We start from the raw sequence: 13138 nt of genomic DNA on the forward strand, positions 1-13138 counted from the left end.
AACCATTCAAGTTCAAAAACTAATCCTAATGAGTACTGTGAACTTAATCCATTCGAGTAAACGAAGCAATTTGAGCACAATAAAACCCAATAAATGAAGAGAACTTGAATCAACTGAGTACTGTAAAACCCAATAAGTTAAGACAACTCAAACCATTTGAGGAAACCGATTGCTACAAACCATTTGAGTTAAACTAATCTGTTAAACTAAGTACTGTGAACTTCATTTAAGTTGAAGTAATGAGGTATTTAATTAACTAATGAGTTCAAAACTCTTTTCAAATGAGTAGAATTAACTTTCAGTTAATTTTGAGTTAACTACACTCATTGATAAAGTGGATTGTTGGGTTTTACAGTGTATTAATTCTGGTACTTTTACCATAAACCAACATAACAGTGTTAACTATAGTGACATTAGGAGTTAAGAAATGCAGTCCAATCTTTTTTTTTTCTTGGTGGAGCAGTTAAAGGGATAAGAGCTAATATTTTTACTTCAACTGTGTGTGTATATATATATATATATATATATATATATATATATATATATATATATATATATATATATATATATATATATATATATATATATATATATATATATATATATATATACACACACACACGAAGCAATTTGATAATATATATATATATATATATATATATATATATATATATATATATATATATATATATTATCAAATTGCTTCGTGTGTGTGTATATATATATATATATATATATATATATATATATATATATATATATATATATATATATATATACACTGTACATATATACACACACACACGAAGCAATTTGATTATATATGTATATATATACCATATAAGATTTTAAACCAAGATCTCAAACCAAAAGATTTTACACAGGCAAACACCTTTTACATTTCCTTCAAAAACATCTGTTTTCATTGGTCCCTCATCTTATTCATCCCTTTTGCATCATCCGGTCTTACTGACTACACGCACACAAACACACACACACACACACACACACACAGTCAGTAAAGTGCATTAGTGTAGAGGGGCAGGCCGGGTGGACTCTCTCTGACTGTCAGCTCCTGTTAGTGTGGCCGTGTTCAATCAGACGTGCTCCTTGGCAGACAAGCCAGAGGGAGATTCAGCTGCCACGACACACACACACACACACACACACACTAGCACACACACACAGACATGCACAGACACAAAAGCACACACACAGCCCTCGAGGCCGCAGAGTTGCAGAATCAATATTTTCATGCTGGCTCAAACCTCTCTGTGGCCGGACTGCAGAGGAGGAGGGTCTTTTGGGCACTTACCATTCTGTCCTTTATTATTATTATTATTATATTTTTACATTTATAATTTTTCATCGTATGCAAGTAGTATGCACTGAAAGGCCATATGCCAACTCACTGTACAAAGACTTTCATGGTGATGAGAAACATACAGAGTTTAAGTTCACTTTTGCAATGTGGCGCAGTGGGTAGCATGATCAACTCACAACAAGAAGGTCGCTGATTCGAGCCTTGGCTGGGTCAGCTGGCATTTCTGTGTAGAGTTTGCATGTTCTCCCCGTGTTCACATGGGTTTCCTCCGGGTGTTCCCGTTTCCCCCACAGTCCAAAGACATGCGATATAGGTGAATTGAATAAGCTAAATTGGCTGTAGTGTATGTGGTTGAATGCAAGAGTGTATGGGTGTTTCCCAGTGTTGGGTTGCGGCTGGAAGGGCATCCGCTGCATAAAACATGTGCTCGATAAGTTGGCGGTTCATTCTGCTGTGGCGACTTCTGATTAACAAAGGGACTAAGCCGAAAAGAAAAGAAATTAATGAATACATAATTTTTAAAATTATTAATATATATTACATTATATATTTTATTATATATTATATTAATATATAATAAATTTTTAAATAATAAATACAAATATATTTATAAAAACATAATTTTTTACTTTAATATAAAGATAATACTACTGAAAATGTTTACAAATATAAAGATAATACCTATAAATTAATGTGAAATGTTGCAAAAAAAAAAAAAAAAAAACAAGCTTCAAAATTTCAACCAAATTTTAAATACATTTTGTTTTTCTTGATTTTTCCACTATTCAGAATTTTTATGTAATATTTCTCCAACACAAAAAGTTTGGCTACAAATTTTTTGGATGTTTATCTTAACTTATTTTGTTAGATTAGCTCCAGTTTTAGCTCTATTACTAACTAATCTATCCACAAATATAATATTCCAACAGAAAATACTCATTTAAAAGAGAGATTTGTGAGGGGTGTACTCATTTAGGTATTTATGATTCTTATTAGGGAATTATATAATAATGATAATTCCAGCTAATAGTTTTGATCTCAACTGTATATGGAGAAACCAATAGCTAGGCCCACATGGAATCTGCGCGCGCAGAATTCTGCAGATTTTTAGCCTATCATTAATTCTGTTTATTTACTTGAGTAAATAAGTGTGTAAGTCTATATTTATTCAGTTTTTTAATTAATTACAGTAATAATACTGACTAATATGAAAATGTTTATCTGAATGATACGATGCAGTTTGTACAGTAATATTTTCTGTCTTTTAGTAGATATATTATATGAGAGACTTGCTTTGTTTACCAAATAAAGTGGATCTAATTGGATTTGCATTTGAAACATTAAATAAAACTTAAAGATATTACTTTTTATTTCATGTATTAAGGTTTTAGTTATGATGCTACCAAAATAATTCCGCAGAAATCCGCAGATTTTTACCAAAATTCTCTGCAGAAATAGCAAAAAACGTCTGCAGATTCCGTCTGGCCCTACCAATAGCTTATTGTATGTACATAGCTTCCAGTGGTTTCACTCTGTTTCAACATACTCATCATGAAGTGGAACAAAAGCAGCATTCTTCAACAAATAAACATGTTAGAAAGAGTTTATCTGTCTGTCTATCTTTAGCAAGAGAGATGCCAGAGTAAGGACAGAATAGACTTTGGGCCCTATCATACACCCGCCGCATTAAGGCGCAAGACATGCATGGTGCGATTTGTTGCAAGATTTGTCCACCAGTTGGATTTTGGAAATGTCTGCATCACCATGTGGGGCATAAGAATAGGACGTGTGTTTGGATATAACTTTTTGACCACACATCATTATTTCTGCTTATTTATTCTTTTGCTGGAAATTAGAACTGAATTCAGAAATCATTTTGAAACAAATATCTGCGCTTAACAAATTTAATAAATATGTAGACTAATGGATGTCTTCAGTGGAGTGAGTCTGTTTAACTGTTTTCTCGCTAGTGAAGCGTTCAGTTTTTCCACTTACAAAGTCCGCCATGTAAAGAGCAAATGCGCCATGGCTTGACGCAACTGACTCTTAAAGGGAATAGGAGATGAGACTCTGATTGGTTTAATGCACATTATGCTCAAAACACACCCATAACTCATTAAGAGAATTAGCACAACCCTGTTAGACTGTGCGTCGTACTTAGACTGAAAACCGTACTTTTCCATCCTCAAAACAGCAAAAGTGGATTCGGACTTGCCCGTAATGCTTTTGCGCCATGCGCTTTAAACTTTGCGCCTAGATCGTTAAAATAGAGCCCTTTATATTTTGAACTGAATGAAAGAGTTTGTTCAGTAAATGTTTCTTCTCACCGTGATAGTCTTTGTACAGAGGGTTGGTCTCCTTCTCTGAGTCTCTGAAAGACTCCAAAGCGATGGCTGTGTCACTCAGACGGATTATTCGGCCCATTACAGCTCTGTTCTGAGAGACACAAAGACAGAGCGAGAATGGATGACGCTGACGGAAAATCCATAAAAAAAAAGTCCACCAGAATGTTTAAGCAAATACAGCAACATACATCTTGAGCAATGCAAATTAAAACCCTCCTGACACACAACGCCTGCATACATTTAACTGAATTAGGTCAGCATGGAGAAATTGGAGCAGGTTTTATAAGAGAAGAAATTCACAGTTTGCAACAAATTATGCTAATTTACACAAAAAAAAAAAAAAACACCAGCAATTTTCAAAATTATATTCTTTTACCAGAATATAAATGTAATACAATATTAAGTGTTAGCATATCATCTATTTGAGGTTTAATAGTCCTTAAAGACAAACATTCAGTTAGATAAATGAAAAATATATTTATAATAATGTTGTTTTCAAGTTGATGAACCAGTCGTTAACATTCATACACTGTAAAAAGTGAACAGTGTACTTTACTTTAAACATTTTTTTAAACTAACAAACTAACTAACTAACTAACTAACTAACTAACTAACTAACTAACTAACTAACAACTTTAAATATCACAGTATTATTTTAAAAGCTTTAAAAAGAACTTTTTTATAAACAACTGATACAAACTCAACAAATCTTCATGATTAGCATTTTATTTGTTTATAAATATCTTAAAACATCATGAAGAAATAAATAACATTAACTTTTTCAAATACTTTGACACATATTGTTAAAGTGAGTAAATGTTGCTTTTAAACCGATTAGTTGAGTTTACTTAAAGTGAATGAACTATGCGCATTATAATGTTAAGTTTATTATTAAGTAAAGCAATGAATTACTTTTTACAATGAGATAAGAAAAAAATACTTCTTAATATCTCATAACACCTTTCTTAGTGTTCAACAGTAAACGACAACAGAATTTTTATTTATGACAATTATATTTCTTTATTTATACAGTCATTTGCAATTTGCACCAAGTAAAACAATATTTAGTGTTAGCATATAGTCCATTTAAGGTTTTATAATCCTTATTACAAACATTCAGTTAGATAAATACATAAAGCAAATAGTATAAATAGTAGTAATAATGTTGTTTTCAAGTTGATGAACCAGTAGTCATTAACATTCATACACTGTAAAAAAGTGATTAGTTGACCGGTTAGCATGGTAAAATGTCATTTACATAATCGAGTAACAACAAGTATTTAAATGACAAACTAAATTGGCAACAGCAAAATAAAAATAAAAAAATTATTTTAAATGTTGTAGCTTGTGAAATTATAATCTAATTTCTTAGTTAACCAATTAAAGAACCGAATTATTAACTGTCAAACATTACAATTTAATTTGTTTAGAAATGGGTAAGCACAAAGAAATAAATGACATTGATAATTAACTTAACAGGGCAATAAAAATCAACCAACTAACTAAACAACAACAAATATCACAAAGTATTATTTTAAAAGCTTTAAAAAACATTTTCATAAGCCTCAGATACAAGTTGTAAAAACAAGCTCAACAAATCTTCATGATTAGCATTTTATTTGTTTATAAATATATTAAAAACATCATGAAGAAATACTGTAAATGACATGAACAATGTGTGTCAAAAAGTATTTGAAAAAGTTAAAAAGTGAGTAAATGTTGCTTTTAAACCAATTTGTTGAGTTTACTTAAAAAAGTGAATGAACGATGTTCATTATAAGGTTAAGCTACTTCAACAGTTCCAAGTTATATATAAGTGTAGTAATAAGTTTATTATTAAGTAAAGCAATGAATCACTTTTCACAATGAAGAAAAAATACTTCATATCTCATAACACCTTCCTTAGTGTTCAAAAATAAATGATGATGATAATGTTGTTAATAATAATGTTGCTTTCAAGTTGATGAACCAGTAGTAACATTACACAGTAAAACGTGATTAGTTGACTTTACTTTAAAGATTATTTTTAAACCGGTTAGCATGGTAAAATGTCATTTACATAATCGAGTAACAACAAATGTTTAGATGACAAACTGAATTGGCAAGAGCAAAATAAAAAAATATATATATATTAAATGTAGTAGCTTGTGAAACTAAAATCTAATTTCTTTTTTAACTAATTAAAGAACCGACAATAAAATCAACAGTTACAATCTTGTTTATTTACAGTATAAATTTATTATAAGTTCACAATCTAGTTTATTTATTCTTGGGGAAATAAGAAAAAATGAAAGACATTGGCATAAATAGCTTTATAAAATAACAGTTAATATTAAATACCACAACAATGTAATAAAAATTAACTAACAAAATAAACAAACAAACAAACAATTGTTTTTTTATAAACTGATGCAAACGAACTCAACAAATCATGCTTCATGATTAGCATTTCATTTGTTTATAAATTTCTTAAAAATGATCATGAAGACATTAATAATATATAATGTCAAAAAAGCATTTGAAAAAGTTCAAAAGTGAGTAAATGTTGCTTTAAACCGATTAGTTGAGTTTACTTAAGAGCGAGTTAACACATTGCCTTAAAATTTGTAGGTAAATAAACTATGTTCAGCTACTTTAACAGTGCCAAGTTATAACTGGTTTATTATTTAATTTATTATTTAAGTAACTAATCACTTTACACGGAAATAGGAAAAAAATACCTAATATCTCATAACATCTTCCTTTTGTGTTAAACAGTAAACGACAACAGAACTTAAAAAAAATTATATTCCTTTATTTAGATCAGGGGTGCCCAAACCTTTTCTTCTAAAGAGCCAAAAACTAAACTTGACTGATGGCTGTGGGTCGTTATATATATTATAAATTCTAATAAATTCATTACAGTAAAAACATCAACAATCCCATTAAGAACACCATGGAGTTCAATGCTGAATACACTAAGCTGCACCTGCTATTGTCCTCTATCTGTCGAGTGACAGTATTTATATTTTTAAAGAGCCCCTATTATGGGTTTTTGAAAATGACCTTCCATACAGTGTGTAAGACAGCTCTAAGTGAAGTGAAATGTCCAGCTAAGGCTTGAGTCAGAAAGTCCACGTGTTTAAAACTATTGATTCATCTATAAAAGAGTCGACTCATAGTGGTTCGAATGAATCGTCTTGATAACGAGTCCTTAGCCGTGCCAGCGTGACGTCGAGAACCTCGAGCCCTGCCCATTTGTTGCGTGTGCAGACCTGGAAAAATTTAAACCCCCAGCCACGCCCACAAACACTGTTGAAAGAAAAAGAGGAAGACAAACACTGTAGCAGATCCCGCTTGAATCAAGTCGCATAGACGCTGTGTTATTTTCCCTACCAAAGATGAGGCTGTGAGGAGTCAGTCGTTGCAGTCCTCTGCATTACAGCCAGCCTTGTGTTTGTTCCCCTAATTTTTCTGACAAGTGCTTCAGCAATCTGCAAGCTTACAACAGGGGATTCGTCAGCCATTTGTTAAAGGAAGGATCAGAAAAAAACTACTGACATAAGGGACTTTGTCAGAGCTTGAGAGGAACTTTATCAGTACACAGTTCATGGATCAGTTTGTTCCTCCATTTCACAAGTATAAGTGAGTGTGATTAAAATGGTTGCCTCCTTGTGTTCTCTAGCTTCTCTAACCTTGTTTTGTTACTTGTACTCGCTTCAAACAGCTTGTAGTGTATCCGTTTAACTCTTTATATTCTTAAAACCATGTTGAAAATGCAGCTCGTGCTGCTTTCTTCACGAATTTAAATGCGTTTGTGAGCTCGCGATCCTCTGCCGTTTGTCATTGCCATGGCCACCGTCAACTGTTCCTAAAAATGTGTGGTGATCAAGTTTCAAAGTAGTTCTGCTTTGCCACTGTGTGGATTAAAACTGAATGTGTGTCACTGTTTTTACTTGTGGTTAAAAATAGAGTAATATACTGGTGTTAAACTGCATTGCTTTAATACACTCCTGCATTGGGGTCACACATACACTCTGCACTCTGACTACTTTAAAATTGTTGATAAGCCGTGGTGGGTGATTCTCTCAGTCTCGTGGTGAATGCAGACTGGGTCATCGGACCAATCAGTGGAGATTAGCATAGCACTAAGGAGGGGTTTGTGAACAAATGAATCTCTGAACAAATCATATGAGAGTAGCTGGAACAAATAATTAAAAATAAATGCATATTATTAGACAATGAAAGTGTTTTTTGACCTTGCATGCATATCAGACTGTTGTTGGAGACCCCCCAAACCAAAATATGACCTGTTTAATGCATAATAGGGGCTCTTTAAAATTTAGATTAATTTACAAAACAAAAGAGATTACAAAACAAACAAACAAAAGGTTCCATTGAATTCGAAGTGACGATCTCTGTCATGTTTGCCCCATCATTCTGCCTCTCTTCGCAAATGGAATGATATGCCAAATCAAAGGTTAGCATTGGGCCATTTTTCAAACATATTTCTTCTATTGGCAGTAATAAAGCAGGACAAAATTAAGACAAAAATATGACAGAAATATAGTGATAAGCAATCGCCGTCTTGAATTTATATATATATATATATATATATATATATATATATATATATATATATATATATATATATATATATATATATATATATATATATATATTTTTTTTTTTTTTTTTTTTTTATAACAAGAGCTCTATGGAGGACAAATAAATGTTTAACCATTAACTTAAATGATGACAATACTAATTATAAAAATTTATGTCATTATTGCGACAGAGAAAATGCAACATCAGGTCAACAACCCTAATGTTTAGCATTTGAGTCAATAAAACTGGCATTATTAGGTTGCTCCTCAGTAAGGATATACAGTAATATATAACGCCAGGTCTGTAAACTACAGCCTGTGGTTTGCGTCGTGTAACATTAAATCCATCAGATCAGAGCGGAACATACGTTTACTGCTCGAACACATGCTCTTTCAAAATCTGTCTGTCTCTCTTTCTCTGATCGCGAGTCATGCAGTGTCACCATACGGCACAAATCTGGACCACTGTCAGCATAAAGCCACTTCAACTAGATCCCATACCAATCAAAGTCACAGCGAAGACGTTGACAGCTTTTATTCCAAAATCTCTGTTAAATGGTCTAAATGAGTATTAAAGGAATTTTAAATATTAGGAATCAGAATGATGTTTATTTGTAAAGTGCGCAAACACACAAGGATTTTTTTTTTGTGGTTTTCAGGAGCTCAGGATACATACATGCATATCAACACAAGACAGAAGGACTTTTAAATAAGTGGAAAATAAAGTAAACAATAATAATTGTAAAGTTATACACACACACACACACGCACGCACGCACATCCTTTACTCAAGTAGATGTACAGATACTCATGTTTAAAACGACTCTGGTAAAAGTTGAAGTACTGATTACACCTTTGTACTCAAGTAAAAGTAAAGAGGTACGGCCTCAAAATGTATTTAAGTAAAAAGTACCCATTACTACTACATGTTTTAGTTTCACTTGGTACATGTAGGTAAAAATCTGGTTTCCCCCACAGTGCAAAGACATGCACTATGGGTTATTAGGTAAACTAAATATGGGTGTGTGTGTGAATGAGTTCAGTACTGGGTTGTGGCTGGAAGGGAATCTGCTGTGTAAAACATATGCTGGAATAATTGGTGGTTCATTCTGCTGTGGCAAGGATAGTGAGTGAGATATGTAGGTAACTGGACCTCAATTCCTACTGATACATTTATATAAAATAACCTACGTTTCAAGTTATGTAAACTGTTTGTTGCCTAAACTGATTGTTAAACATCACACCCTGCAATATTGAACAAAAACATTGCTCAAAAAGTTGGACCACAAGACACAAACTCTCAGCATTTAGCATGTAGTTTTGCAGCTTTTAGATCAAGAACGACAGATGCCATTCATGTTCATACACTCTAAAAATAATTTCGTAGGCATGTATCTTTATAAATAATGTCTTCAATTTTACACTCAACTGTGTACAAAATGTACAGAATTGTTTTTCTTTTGCAAAAATAAATACTCATTGTATTTGACTGCAAACTATTTTTATTTATTATATATACAGTTGAAGTCAGAATTATTAACCCCCGGTTTATTTTTGCCCCACAATTTCTGTTTAACGGAGAGAAGATTTTTTTTTTTCAACACATTTCTAAACATAATAGTTTTAATAACTCATTTCTAATAACTGATTTATTTTATCTGTGTCATGATGACAGTAAATAATATTTGATTAGATATTTTTCAAGACACTTCTACACAGCTTAAAGTGACATTTAAAGGTTTAACTAGGTTAATTAGGTTAACTAGGCAGGTTAGGGTAATTAGGCAAGTTATTGTATAACGATAGTTTATTCTGTAGACTAATCAAAATATATATATATATATATATAGCTTAAAGGGGCTAATAATTCTAACCTTAAAATGGTGTTTAAAAAATTTAAAACTGCTTTTATTCTAGCCAAAATCAAAAAAAGACTTTCTGCAGAAGAAAAAAATATTATCAGACATACTGTGATAATTTCCTTGCTTTGTTTGGGAAATAATGATGCTCATCATTTGGGAAAAATTCAAAGGGGGCTAATAATTCTGACCAACTGTGTGTGTGTGTGTGTGTGTGTGTGTGTGTGTGTGTGTGTGTGTGTGTGTGTGTGTGTGTGTGTGTGTGTGTGTATATATATCAGTGATTTTAATAGGACAACAGTTGGTGCAAATGTGCACAACAGTTTGAAATGTTGAACTGAGATAAAGGTATGATAAAATGAGCCAAAATATTTAGTAAACATAAAAAATGGCTGAGAAGAATTAGGGGTTCCACACCAAACACAACAAAACTGGATTTCTATAGTGGTTCCAAAAAAAGTTAAATGGGTAAAAGATTCTGGGTCAAAAACTTAAAAGGTGCACAACATGGGCTTCTTAATATCCAGTTTAATAAAGACTCAATGCATTTTCAGGAGATTTTAATGGAATAGTAATTGATGGAAATGTGCAAATTAGTTAAAAATGAGATGCTAATATGAGCCAAAATATTTAGCAAACACAACAAAATTGGGATGAGGTGAAAACTTTTAAATTTGTAGTTCCGGATAATAATAAAAATGATGGGTAAAACTAAACGCATCATGCACTTAAAGGGGAAGTTCACCCAAAAATTAAATTTACACAATATTTACTGACCCTAAACTGATTCCAAACCTTTATTAGTTTCTTTATTCTGTTGAATACTAAAGAAGATATTTTGAAGAACCATCGACAACCATTTACATCCATAGTAGGAAAAAACAAATAATACGGTAGTAAATAGTTACTGGTTTCTAACATTTGAAAAAAATTCTTCTTTTGTGTTCAACAGAAGAAAGTCAGACTGGTTTGTGGGAAGTGAATGGTGAATAAATCATGACTATTTCATTTTTAGGTGAACAATAAGTTTAAGCTAATAAATGACAGAAAACACCAGTTTAAATGGATTTAAAAATTGCACAAAAAGAGCGCCTCCTACTGGCTAAAGGCAAACACAGAGTCTCTTTAGAAAGCAGGGAGTGTCCCAAAGACAGAGAGATAAGACTGTTAAAAAATTCATCTCTTCGCCACTCCTGAATATTTCATTGGCTGGCTCTCTGTAGCAGCTGACGAAGCCTAATGCAGTTTTCATGCATCCGCGTCCTTTCCTTTTTTCTTTCCTGCTTTCTCTATTCATCTCCTCCTCTAAGACTTTGAGGGCATGCGTGTTTGTGTATGAAGCCGTGACCCTTTTCCCAAATCCAGCATAAAATATTTAACCCAAGTAACTGTGCTAGTGACAGTTGTCGACGGCTCGACACCATCACATTAATGCATGTAAACAATACAGCTAAAAAATGCAAGGAAACTACACGTGAGCTGGGCCAACATATTGAAAGAAGAGACACAGTTTTAGATCTACTGCTTGTGATATTCATAATTCATAATGACACTATGAATCAGTGTGTGTAGCTGAACTGGTTACACTTCATGAAGCACCTAAAATGAAGATGTTTTATTGGCTGAGGTTATATTTCTGTGAGTAAAGCACTGTAAAATATTATATGATTAAAGTCATAACAAAATGTTTTTTATGTTACTTAAAGTGGGTATCATGGTGGTGCAGTAGGTAGCACGATCGTCTCACACCAAGAAGGTGGCTGGTTCGAGTCTCAGCTGGGTCAGTTGGCGTTTCAGTGTGGAGTTTGTAAGTTTTACCCTTGTTTGCGTGGGTTTCCTCTGGGTGCTCCGGTTTCCCCTACAAGTCCAAAGACATGTGGTATAGGTGAATTTGGTAAGCTAAATTGTCCGTATATGCATGTGAATGAGTGTGTATCCCAATGATGGGTTGCAGCTGGAAAGGCATTCGCTGCGTAAAACATATGCTGAATAAGTTGCCTGTTCATTCCGCTGATTAATAAAAGGACTAAGCTGAAAAGAAAGTGAATGAAAGAATGAATGAACGTTATTAAAATGTTACATATTTTAGTCTATTAAGTTTCAATAGATTTTTTTTTTAAGTGTAACAAATTTTAATTTAGTCTTAATTTAAGTCTGATTAATTGATGTGAATTTTTGTTTGTTTCACAAAATTTAAACTTTAAAAATTATCGCTTGTGTGCTGTTGGGGATGTTTTAATGCACTCTAGGGTGATTTTGAGTCTTAATTTGGCCACAACTTTCTCTGTATTTCAGCAACTGGAATGATTTTCGGTGACAATCTTTTTTTGACATATCTTGGGAAAATGATTATTATGTTAGTGACTGCTTTTGCCACATTGACTTCCATTATAAATGATATTTTTTTAATTGGACAGCCATGACACATGGACATTATTTGTGGTTTTCCCTATTAGGAAGAGGTACAATTTATAATATTTGCGGTTGGTCATCAGTCGCAGTGTATACACACACTATAATTTGTTGTTTTTCTCCATAGAACTCCATATAAAAGCCAGAAACGTTTTTGTACAGGCCGATCTAAAGGGTTAATGGTACTAACTTATGAGTAGGGCTGTGCGATTTGGGGAAAATTGCATTTTTTTTTGTACAGACACTGCGATTTCGATTTGATTTGTGATTCAATTTTATAGTCAAGCTTCAGCTCAATATTCTGTATCATAGCTTCTTACTGCTAAAATGCAGTGAGTGTTAGTTAAAAAAAGTAACTGAAACTTCTATTCAAATCTGTTTAGAAATATTCAGAAATTAAACACAAATTTTTCTTCAGAGCAAACGGTAGTAAGTTATGCCGTTAGTTATCTCCTGGTGCCTTTGTGATGTTTTTTACATATGGTGTAACAGCTGCAAACAACTCTGAAATTGTACTTTGCTGTTGCTAGCTACTAGATTGAGTGTCACTAGCAATACTTTCAGTTGACTTTTTAGTAAGGCACTCCTCATATAGCCGCCTGGGGTGCTTTT

General features: G+C 32.7%; 1 protein-coding gene across 1 annotated transcript in view; it reads right to left on the reverse strand.

Annotated features, from left to right (window-relative positions):
* Window positions 1–13138, reverse strand: part of elp4 (elongator acetyltransferase complex subunit 4) — a 139653-nt gene that overhangs the window by 65712 nt on the left and 60803 nt on the right. The window contains 1 exon segment of the mRNA XM_056461074.1: window positions 3652–3760. Within this exon segment, the coding sequence (XP_056317049.1) occupies window positions 3652–3760 (109 nt within the window).

Source organism: Danio aesculapii, chromosome 7 (assembly GCF_903798145.1).
Source record: "Danio aesculapii chromosome 7, fDanAes4.1, whole genome shotgun sequence".
Classification (NCBI taxonomy): domain Eukaryota; kingdom Metazoa; phylum Chordata; class Actinopteri; order Cypriniformes; family Danionidae; genus Danio; species Danio aesculapii.